This window comes from Prinia subflava, chromosome 2 (genome assembly GCF_021018805.1).
Source record: "Prinia subflava isolate CZ2003 ecotype Zambia chromosome 2, Cam_Psub_1.2, whole genome shotgun sequence".
NCBI classification, from domain to species: domain Eukaryota; kingdom Metazoa; phylum Chordata; class Aves; order Passeriformes; family Cisticolidae; genus Prinia; species Prinia subflava.
This window is the reverse complement of record NC_086248.1, coordinates 99,173,105-99,197,987: the sequence shown is the minus strand read 5'-3', so window position 1 is coordinate 99,197,987 and position 24,883 is coordinate 99,173,105. Positions and strand designations below refer to the sequence as shown.

The following is a 24,883-nucleotide window of genomic DNA, read 5'->3' as shown; positions in this document are numbered from 1 at the left end:
TACATAACAAGTTGTCGTTTTAGGTGAGTTTCTCTGAGAGTTTCATTTTAAGTGAAAATTTGGAGAAAAAAGTGAGTCCTTTCAGGATAAGAAGTCAAAAGACTGCCTATTGGCATGAAGGCATATTTCTGAGATCATCTTTGGATTCCCCTGTCTGTTAGTGTGTAGCTTCCTTGAGAACTCTGAAACCATCTTGATGCACTTAGGACTGGATTTCTTCAAAGGTCTTGAAAAAAAATACTCTGAACGTCTACAAGAAGTAGGCATCTTCCATTTGACTTTTTTACCCAGAGGAATCTGAAGAGCCAAGCTGTGCACATGGATAGTCTATAGTCTTTTTTGGAGAATCTTTAATCCATCACTGCCTTTCCTGACTGTAATCCTCAGAGTAGGGAGAAGAGCATGCTGCCTTGATTTCCCTGTTAAACTGGACGTATTTCTGATTTTTTATAGTCATTGTTTGATGGAGTCCTATAGTAATTCACAGCACAGTGAAATAGAGTGCTGACTGCCTATGTTGGCAATAAACTGAGTAATTGCCACGTGATAGGTAGTAGGATCTCCAGGCCTGACGCATTCCTGGTAGTAGATCATGTGAGCATGGCATCCAGTTACTCTGAGCAGTAGCAGTAATTGTGGGGGTTTTTTTGTTTTGGACTTGGTTTGGTTTTGGTTGTTTTGATTTTTTTTGTGTTTGTTTTTGTTTTGTTTGTTTGTTGTTCTTTGGGTTTTTTTTTTGTTTGTTTGTTTTTTAGTGCGCAAGTGTAACAAGTCTTATGATGAGCAGGTCTAATCAGAGAAATCATCAGGCAGGAAGCAATTATTTTGTCAGATGAATTTTCGGGTGGGCCAGTTCATGGTGCTGCTCCATGGTTGCATGGAAGGAGTGTGCCTGGGACGGCCTTGTGCAGTGGCCTTTTCTTTCCCTGCCCATAGCAGTACTATTTATAATGTTCTTGTTTAAATACAGTTCTGTTGTAGGTCTACTGCTGCTGTTACAGTGTCTCAGTGTACATCATTTTTAAAAAAGGGAAAAAGGAAAGAATTGTACCACTTGGCTACTCAGACCAATCCAGCCATGGAAAAATTACTGAATTCCCACATTAATATTATTTATTTTGATCAGTTGTTTCAAAGAAATTTAGCACGCTTCTTCCTAAAGAAATCATATTTTTGCCAAATGTATGTAGTTCCTGGTCTGAAAACAAGCAGGTAGTCTTCTCCATTGCACTCTCCTTTCTGTGTTGGCCTTTGAAATGAGTCTGGTCCTTAGGAGCTGCTGAGGAAACCTGATACTTAGTCCTGTTCAACGTGCTATATCTAGAGTTGCCATTTTTTCGTGGTGTTCCATGAGTAGTCATAAATAGTAATGCAAACACTGTCTTTGAAACAGTATTTTATTTTTGGATTAATGAAATTATATAGTGTCAGTAGTTGTTTTAATTAGCTGTGTAAGTACTTACATGTTGTCAGTTTTGGTACTGTTTCCTTATAAATGGGGATTAAATTTAAAGGGAAGGGAGGGGAGGGAATAACCTTCATTTAAAAAAGGACTTTTACAGGAAACCGCATGTTTTATGTCTTAAGGGTTATTTTGAAAGCTGCAACATCCATAGAAACAGGATAGCAGGCTTTGAAGTGAAAGCATATGCCAACCCAACAGTGGTGCGGTGTGAAATCCATCACGGCCAGACTGGAGGAATCTACGTGCATGAAAAAGGAAGAGGACAATTCATAGAGAACAAAATCTATGCAAACAATTTCGCAGGTGTTTGGATTACCTCAAACAGTGACCCGACAATAAGGTATTGTTTTCCTCATTATTATTTTACTATGTAGAAGAAGAGATTTGATGAGGATGGAATAAGTGCACTTTAATTTAATTATGAGGATCTGTAAATAGTCCTGTATATGTAGAAATGAAATTTCTGTCTGTGTTGAGTTGAACTACATTTTTAATTTGTGCGTACACTTAGTGGTAGGTCTTTCTTAAAGTAACAGAACATAAGTTCTTTATTTTATATCTGAATATGGTACAGTCCTGGCCACTACATACACATTTAGTATTCTACAGTGTATTACAATAACTTCATAATGTTGATTTTTTTTCTTAGGGGCAATGCAATTTTTAATGGGAATCAAGGTGGTGTTTATATCTTTGGTGATGGAAGAGGCCTTATTGAAGGAAATGACATTTATGGTAAGCTGATTTGCTTGCTGTGTATTGATTTCTGAGAAAAATGAATGTGTAAGTTGTATTAAATAACACTTTTGTTGACAGGTAATGCATTGGCAGGAATACAGATTCGAACAAACAGCTGTCCCATCGTTCGACACAACAAGATTCATGATGGTCAACATGGAGGCATTTATGTAGTAAGTGCAGCCTGGGACAGGCACAGACTTGTGTTCTCTTTTAGAAATGTTGGGGAAAAGCACCCTTTGTGAAATCTTTGTGCTTGCAATGCTTGAGCTTCTTACGTTATAAACCAGGTTCATGGTAAGCAACTGAAGCTGGTGCTGCTATTTTAAAGATGAAGGTTTTTATGAATGCCGCTAAATTATTCCTATTACAGAATAAAATATTTGAAATGGGATAGATTACAGAATTTTGTCGTTGCTTGGTTGAAAGCTTTTGTAAATGCTTAGTTTTCATAGTATTATGTCATAATTCAAAAAAAAGTCTGTTCAGCTCTTTTGGAGTGTTTATCTCTAATCTCAGAGAGGATTTTTTTTTACTGTCTTCAGGATGATAGAAATTGCAGTTGTTGTATTGAAAAAGTGTGAAATAAAGCACAATTCCCAATGTGTGCAGGAGCTCTGCTAACTGAACTGAAAGAGCTGTCATGTTCCCGTAAGCAATAGCAGATTTTCAGAAATATGTGTCTGTCTTTCTGCCAGATGTTACCTAAGGTCCGGCTAATGCTGCAAGTGTGCAGCTCATCTCTTCATTGAGTAAATTTAACCAGAACAGCTTCTTCCCCTGACTGAGAAGAACTGTTTGACCTCTGAGCTCAGACATGTGGTGGGGATGGTGACCTTCAGAGCCACGCCACGTTTTTGGGCATCTGGGGGACAGAGCTGGGTGTAGGTTTAAGAATCACGAGCCAGGGCTTTGATGTGAGTGCACAGCACTGGGGAGGCACCTCTCCTACAACAGCCAGCAGACATTTACAGATACCACTGCAGAGCCTTGAAGCAGAATAATTTACATGTACGATGTTCTTTATTTTATGGCAAATACTCAAAATCATCATATGCTGTTATTTAAAAAAGAAAAAGTGAAAAAGCTTACTCAAATGGAAAGGAATAACTTTGCTACAGTAAAGAAGCCAGGGGTGGGAGGGATGGGTACAGCAGGAAAAAGAGTATTGGAGATTAGCAGGTTTTTTAACTCTTAAACCATCTTGTATTTAGCATGAAAAAGGACAAGGTGTGATTGAGGAAAACGAAGTTTACAGCAATACATTGGCTGGAGTCTGGGTGACAACAGGGAGCACTCCAGTCTTGAGGAGAAACAGAATACACAGTGGGAAACAAGTGAGTTTTGCTCTGTGGTTGCAAGGGGGCCACAGAAAAGAAAGTCCTGTGGTTTTATGCCTCATTGCTTTGGAACTAATAATATCATTCTTGATGTGTTAGGTTGGAGTTTATTTTTATGACAATGGACATGGCGTGTTAGAAGACAATGACATCTATAATCACATGTACTCAGGGGTTCAGATAAGGTAACATTTATTCTGATTTTATGCCAAAACAGACGTGGCTTATTATGTGCTCTATTGTGTCTTTTTAGCTATTCTTGTCATTTTGTTTATAAAAACAACTTTTTTGAAGTCCAGTATGTCTGAATACTCTCTGCTTTAACCTACAAGAAAGTTACCACAAATACAGCCTGGGTATTGAGTGGAATGTGTGGCCCTTGAAGTCTGTAGAGCTAAATTATGTTTGCATGTTTGGAAAGAACTATATTTTACTATGATTTTTAAGCATATTTTTAAGAGATCCATGGGGCACTTCTTTAGAGGTGTTTGAGATGTTTGGCCTTGGGATATAGTAAATTGCTATAAATGACTGTTTTTAATGACTTTTAAATGACTTCTTTGCTTACATTTCACTATAGAACTGGAAGCAACCCCAAAATTAGACGCAACAAGATCTGGGGTGGTCAGAACGGTGGTATTCTTGTCTATAATTCTGGTAGGTTTGTTTTTCATGTGCATCCAGAATTGTTTGTGTCCTGTGGTGTTATATTATCTTCTCATTTATTACACTTTTTTTGATTTTTTTTCCACCCTTCCTTCAATTTTAGGGCTTGGATTTATAGAAGACAATGAAATTTTTGATAATGCAATGGCTGGTGTATGGATTAAAACAGACAGTAATCCTACACTAAGAAGAAATAAAATCCATGATGGAAGAGATGGAGGCATCTGTATATTTAATGGGGGAAGAGGTAACTTTTTCCCTTACTGTTATTCACTGAATGTTCTGGATAAGAGTTAAATTTCAGTTTCAGCAGTGTTCTTTTTAAAGTGCTCTTTAGAAACACAGCTCTTGTCTTCTGAAGTGATAAAACAGTTATAGCGAATATACCCTAATGCTTTTTAGCCTTAATTACATAAGTAATACTGAAATCTGTGGGAGGCAGAGAGGTAATTAATCTCAACCAAGATAACTCTTAGATTGCTGCTTAGGACAGTCCTTTTATCCCATTTGCTTTTGTAACCTTTGCCATTTGACTGAAACACAGTGTTGAATTCAAGTCATGTAGTCAAAATCATGCACCTGAGCAGTTTAGGTTCTGCCAGAGTGTTCAAGACTCAGGGGAAAAAACCCCACGGATCTTAAAGGAATCTTTTGTATACTTGTAAATTCAGAAGTGGTCCCTGTCTGAAATCCCCTGACTGTTATGTGTCCTGATATCAGCTTCTGATATTCTGTAGATAATCACTTCCTCTAAATGACCTTTAATTTTAACTCAGGGTTTTAAAGTAATCCTGTGCTGTAACAAAAAAAAAAAAAAAAAAGCTTGGCTTTGACAGTCTGCTCATTTTAGAAGACAGGAAGAGAAAAGTGCTAGAAAAATTAAAGAAAAAATTGGAAAGCAGAAAGACTTAGTTTTCTGCAGTGGTGCCTATGATGGCAAATTCCATGCTGTATACTGAAAAAATACCCTTACAAAATTATGCACTGAGAACTACTTTAAACTGGTATCACTGATGTCAGTGCTACTGGTGCATATTCTCCAAATGAAAGGAGTTACTAACAGGATTGTGACACATAAGATTGTTTGAAAATAATTCACAGAAAGATTACAGGTCAGGAAATGCTCCCAAGCTCAAATGTAACATTTGTTGGTCTGTCATAGGTCTTCTGGAAGAGAATGATATCTTCAGGAATGCTCAAGCTGGTGTTCTTATCAGCACCAATAGCCACCCTGTGCTACGGAAAAACCGAATATTCGATGGATTTGCTGCAGGTTTGTGCTGTTTAAATCAATTTTGGAAGCTTGGAGTGAGCTCTTCACAAAGTTTACTTTGAGTTTCTTTCCCCCATGGTATTTAGATGTTTTAAAAGAGACTGGGATGTCCTTCAGAGTATTCTAAAAGTCATTTGAGAATTCAGATTTGTAATCGGGGTGTATTTTACAGCATGTTGGGAAATGCTCTGTCTTGTCATTTTTTGTGAAATATTTTTCATTATTTTATTTTAGAAGCAGTTGGTAAAGTTGTCTAGTACATACTCTTAGTTGACGTGCTGGATGCTGGTACAAATATCTTATCACTGCTTTAAAACCTAGGAAACAGCAAATACATATTTAAAGAGATTTGAATTGCATCTCAAGTTCAACTTTCTCACTCCAAAGTGAGAAACCTTTTCCGAGTTGAAAAATTGTAAAAACGAGCATTTCTTTCTCCAAAAGAGATGAAGAATGTTTAACAGTGATTTTTTGCAATTTTACTGTTTAATCATCACAGTTTCATACGTCTTGCATTCCATTCCATTTCAACTAAAATTGCATTCTTGAGTTCTCTCCCATCTTTCTTTCAGAAGAAGCAAGTTTTCTGAGAAGAGCCTCTAAAGGTGTTGTTTCAGTGTGGTGGGGGGGAAGGATAGGTTGCTGTCAAGAGCAGTCCTGGACAAATGACTTGGAAGACACGGGTTACTGATAAAAGCTAAGAATTAAAGAAATGAATTTTAGGTGCCCATCTTGAGAACATTTTAAAAAAGATATTTTTAAAAGGGTAAGGTATGTGCACAAGAACTTTCAAATGTACATGAAGATGACAGCTCTAAGCACCCCAAAATCATAGCCCCTTTGAAAAGAAACATGATCATAGTACCTTTTTATTATCAGATAAACTAGTGTGTTGTTCCTCCCAGAAACCATGCATGCCAGCTGTAGCTCTTTGAAAGGATTCAACAGCAGCATTTGAACATGTTTTATAACAAATTACAGTGCAGTTTTGTAGCTGTCATTTTCCTTTCTTCCCCTTGAGTTTATGATGGCTTGAAAAAAAAAACCCAACCAACCAACCACCCAACCAACAGCTTCTATAAAGCTGCAGATGATGACAGAGGTTCAAATGCACAACCACCAGGGATTTAACTTTGCCACTTTCTTTTCTCTCCTTTGTTCCCCTGACCCATTAAAGGTATTGAAATAACAAATCATGCGACTGCAACATTAGAAGGCAATCAGATTTTCAACAACCGCTTCGGAGGTTTATTTCTAGCATCTGGTGTCAATGTCACAATGAAAGGTGAGCCCAAGTCGTCCTGGTTTGTGTTTGGTCACTTGTTTGGTGGTGGGTCTTGGGTTCATTGTTCCCTTTTGTGGCTCACAGCTGTTAACACCTTAAGCAGAGTTGTGACTAAGTTTTCAGCTGAAGGTAATGAGCCACATTAAGCTGTGTTGAGATTTTTAGACATACACATTCAAAGATAACTTAAGCTTTTGCTGTCATATTAAAACTCTGTGATCAGCTCTTCTGTCTCAAAATCACTTCTGAACTGCTTCCTGATCTTTGGCCCATCTCACACTCCAGTTCTGAGTTAGTACAATGGAAAGTCTTTTTCTCACCTATCCAAAACCAAGGGCCCAGTAAAGAAACATGCCTCACTTGGCTTTTAGGATTTAAAACCATGAACATTCACAATCCCAAACACTTTTTTTCAGAAAATATGAACAGTTCACATACATAAAATTCCTTTGTATGGGAATGATGGTTTGAATGCTAGACAGCTCTAGGAGGTTATTCAAGAAGAAAAAGGTTCAGTTTGCAGGGTTTTTACATTCTTGCCTGTAGCTGCTAAAGCCTGCTCTGTGGATGATTTGCATCTCTTAAAACACAAGCTCTGGCTCCCTGCTTCCCTGCACCTGGGCTTCGTGATGGCATCACTCGGTGCTCTGATGCTGCTGGGAGTGGGCAAAACTTTTTGAGGTGCACTTTGGGACTAGACAAGATCAGGTAGTTGAGTAATAGAGGGGATTATCAAATTCACTGTGCTTTGGACACATCTTTGAAGTACTGGTCCTGGTCAGACCTAATTTCCATTTCCATTGTGTTGGAAAGTACCTTATTCCTAAACTTCCTGGAGAAAGAGCCATCCTTTTCCTCTTTCTAAGGGATGTGTAAAAGGCCTTACAGTAAATGAGAGGCTTTCAAACATTGGGTTTTCAGGCTCCTCAGCAGAAAACATCTGCTAGAAAGGCTTGTGTGTCTCTAAGCATTTATTAACAGCTGGGTTCAAAAAGAGTGTTTAAATGGAGGCTATTAGGTATTTGATGCCACATGGGCAGAGAGGAACAGTGTTACTTGCTTCAGGAGTACATGGCACTCTGGCCATGTGGGCATTGTGGATTTTATATTCTTAAATGCCAGAACTGAAATGCAGGTATAGAACAATAACTGTTCCTAATGGGCCCTTTGCTTCAATGCCTCAAGGGAAAAAAAGAAAAAAGTCATTGATGCAGATGTGATTAGTCCTGGATTTTTTCCCCCCAACAGATAACAAAATAATGAACAATCAAGATGCCATAGAGAAAGCTGTCAGTAGAGGCCAGTGTTTATATAAGATCTCAAGCTACACCAGCTACCCGATGCATGACTTCTACAGGTAACCGGTTCTTTCCCATCACCTACAGTAAAAGGCTTTCCAGTAAACCCCCTTTCTCTTCCAGCAAGGCCCCAGAACAGTTGCTGGCTGTCAGTGAACACACAAATGTGTGTAAAGCTCTGCCTTAGCTGCAACAGAAGAGGATTTAACAAGTTCCATTTTCTGGAACTGACTTTGGGGTTGAGCAAAAGAGATTGTTTCTGTGAACCTGAGCCCAAGCGTTTGTACAGCACAACTGTGTTTGTGACACAAGTAACAAAAAGTGTGCTGTGAAATGCAACTTCATGTAAAATTCTCAAACTCTACAGTCCTGTGCACGCTTTTTCTTCAGTGCATTTCTGACCCTCCCACCTCCTGGAGCACTTTCCTGGAGAAGTGGTCAGGTTTTGGCTCCTGCCTAACATGCTGCTTTTCCCCCCAGATGTCACACCTGCAACACCACAGACCGTAACGCCATCTGTGTGAACTGCATCAAGAAGTGCCATCAAGGACACGACGTAGAATTCATTAGACATGATAGGTACGTTTCCAGCCAGGGCGTGGGGCTGCTCCCAGAGCAGGAGGGAATGGCCACTAAGAGCTGTCTCTCTGTTGTAGGTTTTTCTGTGACTGTGGTGCTGGAACACTGTCCAATCCTTGTACGCTCGCCGGAGAGCCTACGCACGATACAGATACACTATATGACTCTGCTCCACCTATAGAATCTAATACATTGCAGCACAACTGAATTCCTGTTCAGAAAGAAAGTCCTGCCATTCTAATATCATAACTATTAAAACTTTTTTTTTGGAGGAAGTTACACTTGCCCATTTCTGCAGAAAGAGACTGTATTAAAGCGGATGTGTGAGGTGTTGACACTATGGAGCTCAACCTACCAAAAAAGAAAGTGGCAATATGTTGACTCAGGATAACAGAACTGGGCGTTTTAGCATTACTGTGTAAACAAAGACTTTGAAGGGACAGAAGTGAAGAAAAATAAGCTGCAATTTTGTACAGATACCAACTTCTGAGAGCTGGTGTTTTTACAAGTAGCATTGAAACGCAGTCCAATTTGCAGTAGTACTATTCTGTAGACAAGCAGCATTCTTTGTTGCTGCCTTTATGGACATGGGTACCAATTGCTTTTGTAACATGGTAAAAATGTGAGCTAGCACTTCTGCATTTCTTTTGATTTTTTAACATTTATTCAGATTGAGAAATATGATTTTAATGCTTTAATCTCATGTAGTTTGTTTCTAATTTCAAGCAAAAAATCTTATTGTACTTGAATGTGTCCTGTTTTGTTAGCACACCTAGACTTGCTGTAACTGTACTCATGTCCCAGTATGTACGTTCTTTCTATGAAAGAGAAAACACTAATCTTAAATTATATCCAGCAATTTTTCTGGTGTCCTCTGAAGTTAGAATAATCTCCTCCCCTGCCCCAGCAATAGTCTGTACTCAAACCACCCTAACAAAAGAAAGAAAAGCAAGTGTTTTAATGAGACTTCCTAGACTATAATGCACTATAAAACAAAGTACCCATGTAACTAAGTTTTGTGAAAGAAATTTTACTATGTTTTAAAGTACACAGTAGAAAGTCTCCTCAAAACAGTCTTGTACTTTACTCTGTTCATAGTTTTTTTTGAACAGTCTGGACATTACTTACATAACCGGCTGGAAATCACAGCAATTTCCTGCTCTAATGAAGCTGAGACAAGTATATATACAGCCCTATACAGTTTCATAGCTTTTTTCCATTTATGTGTATTGGTGACAGTGGGTAATCAACAGCCTGAAAGTGTATGCATGTACCATAACATCTAGACTTAATATATTGTGGAGTACTCAATAACCATTATGTAGAGGGTAGGTATGAATTAAAGGGTTTAATTTCCTAGGAAAGACAATGGAAAAATGGTCATTTTTAAAAAATAAAGTTTATTAGATCATAATGTTGTCTTTTCCCACCTTCTTGAGAAACCTGTGCGAGTTCCTAAAGCTGGTTGATCATCGCCGTGAGTTTCCGAACCGCGTCTGTGTTACTGGTTGTTCCATCCACCACCTGGCACAGGTACCTGAGGGAAATAACCACCTTTACTGACACTGAGGGGCAGAGCTTAGGATTCCTATTCCTGCAACAGCTTTAGGAAACATGGATGCTGGGCCTGGTGTCAAGGCTGCCAGCGATACCCCCCAGCACCTCTGTGTGCAAATTCAGACTGGCACAGTGACCCAAGGCTTAAAATACTGCTCATTGTATCTCCCCTGCCGTAGCACCTCCCTCCCTGTGAACATCTGGTGTTCACAGATGTAGCTGTAACTGCCCCTCTTGCTGTGACTGAGTAAAAGCCCCACTGCTCATATACTAGAATGGGTTTCTGTAAGCAATTTGCAACTTAGATACAGAAACCCAAGGCCTTACCTAAATATTCTCAATGAGATGGTTGTTTTTTCAAACTCTTTGGCTTTTCTGTGCCCCTTCTGAATGACTTCCTCTGGAATATCTGCAAGTCTTGCCGCATTGAAGCCATAGCTCTTTGGGCAGGCTCCTTCAATGAACTTGTACAGGAACGTAATTGTTTCCTGGCTTGGATCTTCGCTCTCATTTTCAACCATGCATGCCTGGGAAGAGCAAAGCACAGAGTTGGCAATATTGACCTGCAGCCTAAGAAACACATGGGACATCATGTCATGTTTTCAAAACGCCTGTTTCTCAGGGCAGAAGAGCACAGAAAAGCAGGAACAATCCCATGCTCACACTCATACCATGTGGCCCAGGCGCACGGCCCCACAGTGGGAGTAGTCCTCCACCAAGGAGTGGTAGTGAGTGGAGAACAGTGTCCGGCACCGGATCCTCTCCGCCAGCTCCTTCACCACCGCGCTCGCTATGGCTGTTCCGTCGAACGTGGCCGTGCCTCTGCCTGGGGACACAACGGGACAGCATTGGCACACTCGGGAATACAAGAGGCACATTCAGGTCAATCCATGGTTCACATGCTGCTGGTGAGACAGACACCCTAAAGACAAACGCAGCACTGCTTTTGTAGTGTTTGTTTTTTCCCCTCTCCGCTGTGCGCAAGACAAACAGCAGTGAGGGGTGAAAGCCATCTCTGGGAAGTGACCTGAGTATTGGCCCCGTAACAATCACCCTCTTCTGCACTGCAGAAAAAAGATGTCTCTGCTCTCCTGAGGTTTGCTGCAAGTAATTATGCAAAGTAAAAGCAGGAAACCACAGCTGGAAATAAGGTCATAATGACTGGGGGTGGGAGGTGGTGATGAGTTCCCAGAGCACTAAATATGTGTCCCATGTTAGAGAAGCTGAGACAACAGTCAAACACCAACAGCATTATGATGAAAGTGGCCCTGTATGCTTGGCTGCCGTTCAGACAACCCAAAAACTTTGCAGCCAGTCTATCATCCCTCAGATTTAGCTTCCATCTAATGCAAAATAGTCTAATTACCCAGTTCATCCACGAGAACAAGGGAATGCTCTGTTGCATGCTGCAGAATGCTGGAAGTCTCACTCAGTTCAACAAAGAAGGTACTTTCACCTTTAAAGGAAATGACAAAAAAAAAAAAGGCCATGAAGTAGTAAAAGATCTGAGAACCACAACTAAAACCTCATTTAATCTGCACTAGAATCTGCGTTAAGCTAAAGTGAAACTCAGTAGCAAAATGAGGGTGAACAAAAACATGACACTTTTTTCCCAGTGTGAAAACAGCAGCTTCCCAGTCACCAGAAAAAACAAGTTTTGGTTCCTTTAGAGAACAGGTAGAGGCACAAACACAATTAATTAGGTTTTCAGGCCAACACACCTGCTTACTTTTAATAGCACCAGTCAAAAGTAACAGCCGGACACAGAGGGGCACGAGGGCTACAAGATAGGGAGAATTTTTGTTCCTTTCTTGCTCTAAATGCACAGGACAGGCTGAAGGTGTGTGGCTTTCCAGTAAAAAAACAAGCTGAAGATCAAAGACTGAGAGACTGGAATTACTGGTTGGGTTGTGATGTCATGAGGGAACTATTTGGATAACAAAGGCTTTATTTTTACACGTTCTCCTTGAATGAAGAACGACAAAAGCAATATTCTGCTGCTAAGGCTCAAGCATCTCATGGGAGTTTCAGCAACCCAGATAATACAAGGCCTGAAATTTACACCTGAAATTGGTTTTAGCAGATTATGAGCAGAAGTACGCAATTATTCACACCCTTTCTCATGCTAAAGCCACACTTACAAAGTCAGGATTTACTTGTTCTTTGTGGGGATCCTTACAAATAATCACAAGTAGCAGCAATTAATGCAATTTATTCCATTAAAGGCAAGCATTTATTTTTCGTACTCATGCTGCATGAGCACTGCTTTGCTCTAACATAAGTTTTCTCATACGAATTATTAAGCAGTGTCCACCAATCCTCATTTTCTGCATTTATTTAAAGACATTACCAGGATTTAATACATTTTAAAAATATTTAAGAGTAACCATTTATTCTCTTCAGAACATAAAGCCCTAAAATTGTATTACTGAAGAATTAACTTCATAAAAGTCCCTGACATCCATTACAAAGTGACTGCCGTGGAACAACTTTTGCTGTGCTTTCCTGTCTACACAGTGTGCAAACAAATGCATTAGGAACAGATTTCAAAGCTCGTTCTGAGCAGTGTTTACTCTCACAATGCAAAATGTCAAATCAGAAGTATAGTTCTCAGTTAACTGAAAAAAAACATTGAAAATGCTACGTTTTGCTAGACCATCTCTCATGAAGGAGGGGCCCTTCTCATCTCTACCATAAGCACTTCAGTATTCTTCCATACTTTTGATTCTTTCTTGTACTGAAACAAAATGGAGACAAGCTGGGCAAAGAAAGCCTTAATAACATTCTCTAGCTGTGGAAAAGAAGGCCTTGATTTGGGGAAGTGTAAATATTTTTTTTAATTAAGAACTCAAAATGATTCATTTCCAAATTCCTTCTGTGCAACAAGTTCAGGGGGCTTAACTCCTTTCATATTCACTGACCCACATTTTTCAGCAGAGAGATCACAGAAAATCTATGCCCTCCTTAAATGAGCAGCGATACCATTCTTGCCACAACAATCATTTTATTTTTCTAGCCCAGTGGCACTTTGCCCATCATCACTGGCAGACTTTACCATTACACTTGTTGTGTCATCTTCCACTTGTGTCTTCCTCTCCATTAAAGGAACAAAATACTCCAAGAACTGTCAACTACTGCTTCCAAGGACATCTGCCTCTCTTCCTCATCAGAAGAAATCAGATTTCAAATATAAGACATTCTGATTGAAACAAGGGACTTCTATAGTCCTTGCAAGAAGGTACAAAAACAACAACTGTGCAACAGCTGCCCCAACATCATTGTCCTATTTCAGAATACTTAGAAAAAGGTATCAATGAGAGTAGAATACAATCAATTCTACAAAATTATATTCCTCAGATTTGCATCCAGCTGGGAGTTAGGCTTTTAATATGAAAAGTGATTCCGTGAGTCTGTCAAAAAATCAAATGGACAGACACATGAAGAAAATAAAGCCTAAGTACAATCCTGTCTCCACTCTGAACAACAAGATAAGAGTGCCCCACTCTCCCTGCAAAATACTGTCTCCTTTCCAACTTGCCACTCGAAGCAAGAGCAGAAAGTTGGTGCCGGAGCCCTGTGTGCAGCCGTGTGTCGGACACTCACCGGCCATGATCCTGTCGGAGGCGCCGAGCCGCGTGAACACGCGGTCGATGGGCGTGAGCCTGCAGGCTTCCGCAGGCACGTAGCACCCCAGCTGGGCCATGACCACCAGGAGACCAGCCTGCACACAAAACAGGGACACTGGCATGTGCACTAGCGCTTGCAGCTTCAGTTCCGCGCACACAATGAGGGCAAGAAGCTGTGTTTCCCCTAAAACAAGGGCTGGAGTACATAAAGCTTCCTGCTGCTTTAGCAGCTCCAGGCTGCAGCAGCATCATCTCTGGCAGGACTGAACTACTCTGAAAGCCTTCAAAACACAAATTATCACAGCAAGCAGTGTTTATAGAGCAACCTCCCTGCTGATATCTAGTTTCATCTTGTTCAACCTGCAGAAGCATCTTTTGCCAACCGATGCCAGGTCCTGGGCAATTCACTTGAAAAAGATAAATGGTACTCTATCACTTTTTCCCAGCCACCTCTCCTAGGACAAATAAAACTCATCCCTGCCTAAAGTAGAAAATCTGTCTGATCATGGGCATTATCTGTGCAATTGCTGCACACCCTGCAGGCCGCACTTCTGGGAGCCCATGACTTCTGGGACCCTGTGACACCCATGACAGCCAGGCCCTGTAATTCGCTCACCCAAGCCCCAGAGGTACCCTGGAACATGTGACCATCACCTGTCTCATGAGCGTAGATTTGCCACCCATGTTTGGGCCAGTTACCAACACACAGGAGGCCTCACTGCTGCTGCCTTCATCCTTGATGCCTATCACGATGTCATTGGGAATAAAATCATCCCCAAAGAAAGTTTTTGTGATGCACGGATGGCGGGAATTTCTAAGTTCCAGGAAGGGAGCAGCATTATCCATAGGCAGCAGGATTACAGGTCGGCACAGAGGTCCATCCCCACTTTGACTGTAGCGAGCAAGGGACATCAAGACATCTAGAAAGTTAAGAGAAATTCCAGTCAGCCACACTTTCAAATTTCTTCATACACTGAAATTCATTAAATCATTGAATAGCAACTTTGTAGAAACAATTTTCTATTTTATTCCATTTTCCTCATAAGGGAAACACCCAAGAAGAACTCCAGAACAAATAAAAGGTGGGAATATTTAGTATCTTTCCTCATTCCTTCCTGATTTCTACAGATAAAAATGCTCCCCTATAGTTTTTTAAGTTTAAAAGTCTTTAAATCCACATCACTTCATTTCAAAAGTACATGTATAAAATACTATTTTCTTGCATTGTTTTTTAGAACAAGTAAGGAGGAAATCAGGTTCTGTGACAGTGAATTACTTTGTGAAGAATCCTAATTCTGCTTGAAAGTTGCCAGAGGAAAACGGTATAAATATTAAAACTCTTGTTGGTCCAGCAGGAAACAGCAGCACAAGACCCCTCAGTTAGCTGAGCCCTGAGGTTCTAAAAGCCAATCACCTACACAATGAGACTGTTTGATGATTTTAGAGGCTTTATGTACACACATTACAGCTGAGCCTGGACACTGAATTGCTCTCTGCTGAGAACCAATTCAGCACTTGCCCTGGGCTGTGGTGTAGCTGATGTGACTGTTTCCCAGCTCTCCCAGCAAATCCATTCCCAGCCAACACTCCCTGCCTGCCCTCCCTTTTCTGCTCTAGTGGCATTCAGAGAGTGCTTTCATTTTTCCCTGGAACAAAGACATCCCAGAGCGCCTCATCTTAGCAGAAAATCCACAGGACAGAAGTACGCCAGTCCTAAGATGGGAATATAGGAGATTGTTCTATCTCAGAAATTTAAGGAAGATTTGGAGAAGCCTTTTTAGCAGACTACCTTCTTCAAGGCTTGACACTGAGCAGTTTAATTTTTAAAGGATGCCCAGAAAGTATCCTGCTCAGATAGAAGGAAGCTCACCAGCAGGCTATATTTTTACACCTCCATTTAATAAGAAGCTACAAATCCACACAAGGCTCTGGAAGCAGTGAGGCCCATCAGGCTACACTGAACTGGGATAAACACTTGACTGCAGATTTACAACCACACAACAGGAATGGAGAAAGAGTTTGCAAACATTGCAAGGCCCAGCAACTGTCCTGCTATTTAGCGACAGCAAGGAAACAGGGAATCACTTAATTATCAACGCTGTTACCACAATCAAGAGCTTTCAAATGGCAAGAGCTGGCAACAAGCTTCCCCAGATCAGATTTCATCACCACAGGGGTAGTTTTACTGTGTGTCAGAAGGAGGCAGAGCTCTTACCAAGCACAGCAATGCACTCCACAGCTGTCTGCCAGTCCTTGCTGTTCTGGTCGAAGTTGTAGAAGAGGCGCCTCATGCAGTCCTTGAGGGCGGCGTCGCGGCGCTCCTCGGCGCTCACCATCGCAGCAAGCATCTTCTCGATCTCCTTGGTCCAGTAGCGCTTGTATCCCTTCCTGCTCGACCTCAGCTCGTACTCCTCGGGCAGGTTACGGGATATGGCACTTTCTGGGATTTCCAGCTGGTACCGGTTCTTGCCTGTCCCCCAGTACTGCACGGATTTGAACCCAAGGAGCTTGCGTTGCTTATCCAGGTACTTCCGAAGATCTTCCTGGAGAGCTCTGATATCCTCCAGTGCTTCATCATAATCGGCATCAAAACCTGCCTTTGGGGTAATCACTCCTGTCTTCCGAGCCTGGTTGTGATCAAAGGCAGTGTCCCACCTTGTGAGCTCTGCACTCAGGTCTGGGAAGCGGCCGTCGGGATTTATGGCTTTGCGGGTGACCAGCTGCTTCAGGATGCTGGATTTGAAGTCACTGGCAATCTCCTCCATGAATTCAACAATTTCATTCATTACTTTGAATCCCTCCAGGGCAGACAGAAAGTCAGAGATTTTTTTTTTGCTGTATTTGAGTTCTTCATAGAAGACAGCCCTGCTGTCAGGATGGTTCTGACTTTTGAGTGGTGACCCGATGCTGTGAATTTTGCTGAGCAGTCTTTCAAGGTCAGGCAGTTTCTTGAGGTGCTCACTGACTTCAGACATTTTATCTGGCACTTCCAGGAGGTCCTCAACAGCATCCAAACGATCATTGATGGATTTAGGATTACAAAGCGGAGCGCAGAGCCACTGTTTCAGGAGTCGCTTCCCGAATGGTGTACAACAAGAATCAATCCTTTCCAACAGAGTACCTTCTGTGGTTCCATTGGTTCCATTCTGCAGGACTTCCAAGTTCATCAGGGTGACTCCATCCAGCACCATCCGCTGGCCAGTTCTGGCAAACAAACTACCTGAACTCACGGTTTTTGCAGTAGCAATATCCACAGGGACATATTCCTCAAAGTTTGCCTGTGATAACAGCTCTTGATCAATCAGACATTTTTTAAGATAGAAGACACATGCCCCAAGAGCTGACAAAGCTAATTCACTGTTTTCCCCAGGAGTTAATCCCAGGGAGTCACTCTCTGAAGTCAGAGATTTGATTACAGAAGGCAGAGAACAACCATTTTCAGAATTCTCCTTCTCCTTGAAATATCCTTCCTCAAGAAGGACTTTTAGTGTTTTAGATGCATTCCAGAACTGGGAACCTGAGATCAGCCCTTCTTGAATGCAAGAAACAAGTGAGCCCTTCAGTATCTTCTGCGTGTCCACAGACAGGTTCCCCTTCTCAAACAGCACCTGCACAGGGGTGTAATGAGCTACCAAAGTCCTAAACCTGGAGCAGTGGCGGTCGTCTGGGAACTGGCCAACGTGGAACTTCCCCACGGAGGTGTCGACAAAGCAGACCCCGTACAGGCGCGTCCCGGCCGAGTCGCCCTTCTCCTTCACGCACAGCAGGAACTTGCTGTGGTTCTCGGAGGGGTCGCAGTCCATGACGCTGTAGGTCTGGGTTCCCTTGGTGATGATCCTGCAGATCTCCCGGCGCATCACCTTGTCATACCTGCCGGAGTGGCCCACTGACTTGCAGCGCGCTTCCATCATTTCAGGCGTTTCCGTCTGCTCCACGCGCGCCACCTTGTAGCCCTTCTGCACCAGGACGTCAGAGAATCGGCCAAACGCGATTTCTGGAAAACCTGAGTGGGCCCAGGTGCCCTTCATAAAGATCAGGCCCAACTCATTCACACCAGTGACTGCGTCCATGTGATACAACTCATAGAACTTTCCAACCTTGTAGCAAATCACAGCATCGAAGTTTTGGCTTTTGAGCTGCCACCACCTCCTCACGCCCGGCGTGCACTTGTTGAGATAATCCTCAGGCACATACAGAGTACAGGGGTCGTAATCAGGGTCACCCTGACGCCTCCTGTGCGCATCTCTCCTCTTCCCTTCCTGCAGCCAGTCAAGCTTTTCATGTTCCCACACTGAGAAGCCACCAGTGCCTCCACTGCAAGCATTTGCTTGAGAGTCAAAACTTTCAGGTGCTGCAAATGATGTCAGCTTAGACTTGGCTTCTGAAGAGACTGTTGCTGCTCTTTTGGGTGTTTCAGAACATTCATTTCCCAAGCTAGTCCTTTTAGCAGGCTTTTTCACTTCACTTCTCTTTCTTTTAGAAGGGACTTTTATGGGGCTCTCTGCAACACTCTCTGACTCTGTGTCAGAAGACTCATTTTCATCCACCCCACTACTGGCTTCCTCACTGCTTGCTGCTTCTTTCCCATCAGGCTTGAACTCCACATCAGAGCCATCGTGGTCACTATCAGAATCCAACACTCTCCTTCTCTTGGCTTTTACAGCTCTTTCCCTGCTCATCACTCGCTTTTTGCTTTTCACATCCTCCTCACTATTGCAGTCTTCACTGTTGCCTGATGCATCTTCACTCATCTCCTGGAAAAATAAATTATTTTGTCTGTAGATAATTCTGGCTACAAGTATACTGCTGCGTAAAGAAATGCAAAAATGTGAAATAACGCAGTACCTATGATGCTTCAAGCAAGAGACAGCAGAGCCACAGCCAATTCCATCTACCTTAACAGAACTCGGGTTTTTTCAGGAAAACTAACTGCTACTAGTCAGTGGCATGATTACTCTTATTTGTGTTCTTTAGAGACTCATTTGTTACTGTGCATATGTGATGCTGATGAACAAAGCATTTAAACTACACAAAAAAGAATATGGCACGTGCAGGAGAAGGAAAAGCAACTCTATTATTTGCCTTTTCAGCCCCAAACTTTAATGGAAAACTACCAGTGGAGGGACTGCAGTGAGCACAAAGTGCCACTGCACATAACACAATGCCTGGAGTGGCACCTGTCCCTCAGGGCACTGTCACACTGGAGACTGAGCTGATGAGGAGCTAAGGGAAACCACTGACAGTTTCCTCTCCAAAGAAATACCATTCCTCTCCAAAGAAATCTATTCCAAGGCATATGGTGCTACTGAAATGGTAGCTGAATCAACACAACATACATGAATACAATACAATAAAACATTCCTTTTTAGTTACTCCAGCAAGACTGGTGTTAATGGTGCAAGAACTGGTACTTTAGTGCTACTCCACAAGATGAGGGTGGGCTCCAAAAATTCAATTTAATGCCTTAGATGAATAAGTCAAAAACCTAGAAATTTATGCATTAAGACACACTCAAACTCCACATCAAACTTTGAGCAACCTGGACTATGAATAGCAGATAGAGAAGATAAAGTGATGCACCAGAAAAAGCATTTCTGAGTGAAAAAGTAGGTCACCAGGGAGTGATGAGTGAAGAGATTCAGAGAAGTCAAGTAGATTCTGAGGTCACTCCTTACCATACAGAACACCAAAGAGACTTGTCTTTCCAACTAGAAAAGATGAGAGACCAGCATATGACCTGACAACACAGAAGCAGTATAAAAAAAGACATATGGATACATAGGTCTGCAAGATTAATGAGAAAAGCTGTGATTACTGTACCAGAGAATTGCAGGATATTCCATGCTTAGTTCCAAGTCACAGCTTTTAAGTTCTAGCAATATTTCTGTAAATTACAGCAATTAAGAAACATTTTACCTCCCTTTCTTCCTCTTCCTCCTCTGTGTCTGAAGGTTCATTGCATACTGCCAGTTCAAGCCTCTTGGTTTTATCTTTGCTCATGGCATTGTCTGCCATCACCATGGCTCTTTTAATTTCAGGCTTTGTGCTGTAAAACATACCTCCCTTCATAGTCTCCCCATCTGATGAACCTGTAAAAAAACCAGATTTGTAAGGAACTGATGCCAGCCTAGCATTTAGCCAGTGTTCGTAATTCACTTTTAAATGTTTTCAGGCAACTAACATTCATATTCATGTAACTAAACTTCTGTGCTGCTACCACTCATTCCCACCATATCTTAAATACAGCAACCTATCACTCCTTCAGCCTGATAAACTACCCCTGGGGAAAGTATATACACTCACAAATGAAACGCCAACCTACGTGAACACTTGAAGAATTGCTTGAAGAATTGCTTCTATTTCTGTAACTCATTAGCACGTGAGCACTCCTAATCTGAGCTCTGAACACCCTCACACTGACTGTAGTTAGTACTGAATTTAACACTTCATGCTGGCAGTGCAGCAGACAGACCTGACCGAGACCACAGGGCTGTTTTAGCAATGACAGGTAAGTTCAGCCAGAGTTATCTTCACTGTCTAGGCACAGACCTATGGCACAGACCTCAAAGCTCTGCTGGCCTCCAAACTGCAGCTCCAAGCGCAGCCAGGCACCCAGCCCACTAGCCAGATTAGCTGGTGGCCAATCACGCTGGCCACTCAGCCCGACACTGCAGGGCCACAAACAAAGCCTGCTATTAATAACTGCACCATTCCCTCATCCTCCTGCACACCCCCACGCAGCACAGCTCCTCCTGCCACCACCTGCACAGCACAAACACAAAGCCACACACTGATCTCAGGTCCTTTTGCCTGCTCTTGGGAATCCCATCACCCACCACTACTGACTGAAGCTTCAGCTCTAAACCAGTGGTGGACAAAGGCAGCAGACTTGGAAGAGGCCAAATACCCCCGAAACAACTCAAACAAAACTCTTACTCACAATCAACTCCCGGTTTGCAGTAGCAAAGCAGGGAGTTACAAGTAGCTGCTGCTACAGCACAAAGGCAACACTTTAACAAGCAGATCTTCCTTTTAGCTTTCCACATGCAGTCTAAAAATATTTTGCATTAGTATTAAATGCAACTGAACAACGTCAGGAGAAAAATCTTCTCATATAATTGAGTTGCACCCTCAAGTGTGCAACACCTGCTTATTCACTTAACCAACTGCTATGCCCCTCCACTTCTCCATGCCCACCTGTTACAGGTCTGGCCCTGTGCTGTCTGCATTTACTCAGGTACAAAAAATAACACAACCCAAAAAACATCTCCATTTTCTTACCCAAACACTCTAACACTCTTCCTTTGTATATAAAGATGCTTTTTGAATTTAAAGCAAACCAAGTATTTTAAATATTTTTACTCTGTTCTGCATTCAATGCTTTTCCTGTGATTGATCTGTGTATCTGTGCTTAAACTTCTTTGAGGTGACTTTCTTTTGGTAAACAGATTAATTCCCCTAATAAATATTTACTTCTAAGTGCAACTGCAAGCTCTTAAAATACTTTGATTGTTTTCAAATACTTCTGGGAAAGACACGGGTAACCATGGACCAATTTACTTGCATTAAATTATGCTAACACTCATGGCAATAACATTACCGTTTTAATTTAAACCCATGGCTGAAGTATAGAGGAGACAAAAAGTTACTACATGATCACATGAGATGGAACTCTGACTTGTAAAAAGGAAGAAACTGTTTAAATTCAGGTTTTTTCAGTGACACAAGAAAATCCTACACGGCATCAGAAATACTGTATTACATATCAAGTATTTGATTGACTAACAAGACAGTTTACAGCAATATTATTTATACATGACACTTTACAGCCAATGATTTCATTTTCAGTAAGAGTAAAATTATGAATAAAGGGGGAAAACTGATTATGATTATTAAAAAGGTGAGATTTATTATGCAAAATGTTAACTCTTGATTACATTTGATTTTCACTAGTTAGTTCACAAGTCATTTCTTCAGTATCACAAACACCAACTCTGATCTGTAACTACAAGCACTGCCCTCACCAACGCTCAATTCTCAAATTATACAGTCTATTTGCAAAACTGCTGTACTGCTAAGAAACAGTGCAGCAGAATTCATTTTATTTACCCGATATTCTGGGCCCAGCCTTTTAATTCTGGACATACTGCAGTTTCTAAAGAGCTGCTTAAAAACTGGGTTTGACATTCCTAATATTTTAAGGATTTCAGGGCAAGAAGTGGAAATACTGGATTTATCTTTTACATAATTTTTATACTGATGGGGAAAATAAAGGAAATGTCTCTAATGTCTCAAAACATTTAACCATCTAAGCTTTTAAGTTTGCTTAATTAGTTGTTCTAATCTAATAAACGAAAGGGCTTAGTGTTTTATGTTTCAAGAACTGTATAAACACAAGTGTACCTGTAACCATCAAAAATTTGTCACTTACAAAGCACAAAACATGCTCAATTCTACTCTTGGTTTTGCTGCTCTTTCTCTATTGAGAATAATATATCCTGTATTACAAGCCTGTAATTCCAAAACAAGTGGCATATTTCCATTCCAAACAGTTTTGCTTCTATCTCTTACCTTTATATGGCTTCAGGAATCTAACACTGACCCAACCCCTTGTAGGGCTGTCATCAAAGAACTGCACGTGGATACGAGTGGATTTTCCTTTTCCTCTGACTATTGTTCTTTCGGTGGGGTGGTTGTATATGAGACACGGCCACCAGGGATAACCTTCCATCTTGGCCCACACCAGGTCCCCGGGAGAATACTCACAGGAGACACTGCAGAGACAACAAATGTGTCATTTACGGAACACTGACATTTGGAACAGCTCTCTTCACAAATGTTACTGCATACTGCTGCTGAGAATTTTGCCCTTTTATGGTCTTTGGAAGCCTCCCAGGGGGTACAACCTGGATTACGTAGTTCTTCCATACCACCACCAACACTTCTCTTCAACTTTTTTGGTTTGCTCCTCCAAGTTCAGACAGATCCCCACAGAGACAGAGATTTATCTGTCAGGGCAGGGTGGGACACCTTCCACTAGACCAGGACGCTCAAAGCGCCATCCAACCTGGCGTTGAACACTTCCAGGGATGGAACATCCCCAGCTTCTCTGGGCAACCTGTGCCAATGCCTCACCACTCTCAGAGTGAAGAATTTCTTCCTAATATCTAATTAGACTTACTCTGTTTCAGTTTGAAACCATTCCCCCTCGTCCTGTCACTACATGCCCTTATCCTGTAGAAACTAATTTTCAACCAGGCACCTAAGGAAAAGAGTAAGACTTAAAACCCCAGGCTACAAAAAATGAATAAATAAAAAACTCCACCTGCACTGCAAAGCACCTGACACAGCTTTTATTTGCTCCCTCCTCCTTCCCATAGATCTCACCCCAGCCACTGCCACACTTCCACAGATGACAGCTGGGACACTCCTGCAGGCTGTGGCCCAACAACCAGTGACATGTGGGACACTTTGCCATCACGGTGCTCAGCAAAAGAGAGACAGGGAGCTCCTGGAGCGGGTCCAGCAGAGGGCAACCACGACGATTATGGGAATGGAGCATCTCTCTTAAGAGGAAAGGCTGAGGGAGGGGGGCCTGCTCAGCCTCGAGAACTTGGTACCCTTGGCGGTACCAAGCACTAGAACAAGAGAAAAAGGGTAGAAGAAAGTTCCACCAGACCACAAGGAAGAACTTCTCGACTGTGTGTGTGACTGCGCCCTGGAACTGATCGTCCGGAGAGGTGGAGTCTCCCTCACTGGAGATGTTCAAAACTGTCTGAGTACAATCCTGTGCCACGTGCTCTGGGATGACCCTGCTCGAGCACGGAGGGGGGCCAGATGCCCCACGGTGGTTCCTTCCAGCCTGACCACTGTGTCATTCTATGATACAGCACGGAAAGCAGATTTAAAACACGAGTGCAACACTACTTCCAAACAGCAAAACGCGACCGCACGCCCCGGTCCCCGCAGGTGTCCCCCCGTCCCGCCCGCCCGGAGCACAGGCCGCTGCGGGCCAGCCCTGCGGGCCCGGCCGGGCACTACAGCCCGGGAACGGCGGGGGCTGGGGCAGCGACGCGGGGACAAGGACACGGACACCCGAGTGTCCCGCTCCGACCGCCGGCGGCTGCATCTCCGTCCCGCCTCCCCTCCCGCGGGCCGCGCTCCGCGGCCTCCCCCGTCCCCGCCGGTACCTGGCGGCCTTGGCGGCCGCGCCGCCCCCCGCGCCCTTCTCGCCGCGCCGCGCCGCCGCTCGGCCCGCCCGGCCCGGGGGGCTGCCGGCGGCCTGGAGGCCATTCCGCTCCCCCGAGGCGCGGCGGCGGAGCTCGGTGCGGGGCTCGGAGCGGGGTTCGGTGCGGGGTTCGGCGCGGGGCTCGGTACGGCGCTCGGTGCGGCGCTCGGCGCCGGCCGGCGGCGGCGCGGCCTTGGAGAAGAAGCGGAGCAGGGTGCTCTGCCGAGACATGGCCGCGGCGGGAAGCGCGCGCCGCCTTGCGCGCCAAACCCGCGCCAAGTGCGCGCCTGGCCCCGCCCCGGCGGCGCCCCGCCCTCAGCGCTGGCGGGAAACGCTGCGGGACGGGCTCCGGCCGGCCCAGCCCGTCTGTCCCTGCTGGCACTGCTGGTGCAAAACGGGGAACATCGACAAATTCCCGTGAGAAGGGACGCTCTGTGATGTCTGATCTTAGCATGCTTTCAAGTCTAACCAACAGGAAAGGAGTTAAGTCCTTTGAAGCAGCAGCTAAAAAGCAATCCCTGAGTGACGTCCAGGTGTTACAGAGACAAATTTCTTGTGGGTAGAATTACGTCGTTAAGGTTCAGGGCTCCAGCTGATCCCCGACCTCGGGGGAGGTTAGCAAAGCCTGGGGAGAAGGATGCACTGCTGATCGTGGACGCAAAGAGTGCAGAATTTGTGGGCCACAAGGACATTTAGCAGGACCCCAAAACTAAAAAGACAATTCAGCAACTGCTGTATCAACTCCAGTTGGGTAAAAGGTAATTTTGGCAGAGGGAGATGGTGACCACTGACTCATGGCCACAGACCCAAGAAACTCACTGACCCAAA

The 24,883-nt window shown here is 43.1% G+C and overlaps 2 protein-coding genes across 3 annotated transcripts in view; one reads left to right on the top strand and one right to left on the bottom strand.

Moving 5' to 3' along the window:
• FBXO11 (F-box protein 11) overlaps nucleotides 1-10,058 on the top strand; it is a 68,837-nt gene extending 58,779 nt beyond the window's left edge. For both annotated transcript variants that reach the window (XM_063391195.1, XM_063391194.1), the window contains exons 12-23: nucleotides 1,588-1,805; nucleotides 2,115-2,200; nucleotides 2,282-2,376; nucleotides 3,418-3,540; nucleotides 3,643-3,728; nucleotides 4,124-4,200; nucleotides 4,313-4,456; nucleotides 5,372-5,482; nucleotides 6,660-6,767; nucleotides 8,016-8,124; nucleotides 8,546-8,644; nucleotides 8,722-10,058. In XM_063391195.1, the coding sequence (XP_063247265.1) occupies nucleotides 1,588-1,805; nucleotides 2,115-2,200; nucleotides 2,282-2,376; nucleotides 3,418-3,540; nucleotides 3,643-3,728; nucleotides 4,124-4,200; nucleotides 4,313-4,456; nucleotides 5,372-5,482; nucleotides 6,660-6,767; nucleotides 8,016-8,124; nucleotides 8,546-8,644; nucleotides 8,722-8,851 (1,386 nt within the window). In that variant the 3' untranslated portion in view covers nucleotides 8,852-10,058. The remainder of the gene's footprint in view (nucleotides 1-1,587; nucleotides 1,806-2,114; nucleotides 2,201-2,281; nucleotides 2,377-3,417; nucleotides 3,541-3,642; nucleotides 3,729-4,123; nucleotides 4,201-4,312; nucleotides 4,457-5,371; nucleotides 5,483-6,659; nucleotides 6,768-8,015; nucleotides 8,125-8,545; nucleotides 8,645-8,721) is intronic.
• On the bottom strand, nucleotides 10,025-24,345 carry MSH6 (mutS homolog 6). The gene is made up of 10 exons (XM_063391193.1): nucleotides 24,018-24,345; nucleotides 22,399-22,601; nucleotides 19,744-19,916; nucleotides 16,043-18,581; nucleotides 14,482-14,747; nucleotides 13,805-13,922; nucleotides 11,568-11,657; nucleotides 10,873-11,027; nucleotides 10,529-10,728; nucleotides 10,025-10,181 (listed from the first exon to the last, which is right to left on the bottom strand). Exons 1-10 carry the CDS (start codon nucleotides 24,284-24,286, stop codon nucleotides 10,100-10,102), a joined length of 4,095 nt encoding a protein of 1,364 aa, XP_063247263.1. The 5' UTR covers nucleotides 24,287-24,345; the 3' UTR covers nucleotides 10,025-10,099.
• Between the last annotated feature and the right edge of the window lie 538 nt (nucleotides 24,346-24,883).

Coding starts and splice junctions, on each gene's coding strand:
- MSH6 (XM_063391193.1), bottom strand. CDS start 24,286: ATGTCTCGGCAGAGCACCCTGCTCCGCTTCTTCTCCAAGGCCGCGCCG. Junction 14,748..16,042: donor GGAGTGCATTGCTGTGCTTG/GTAAGAGCTCTG, acceptor TTAACTTTCTAG/ATGTCTTGATGTCCCTTGCT. Junction 10,182..10,528: donor ATCTCATTGAGAATATTTAG/GTAAGGCCTTGG, acceptor TATTTCCCTCAG/GTACCTGTGCCAGGTGGTGG.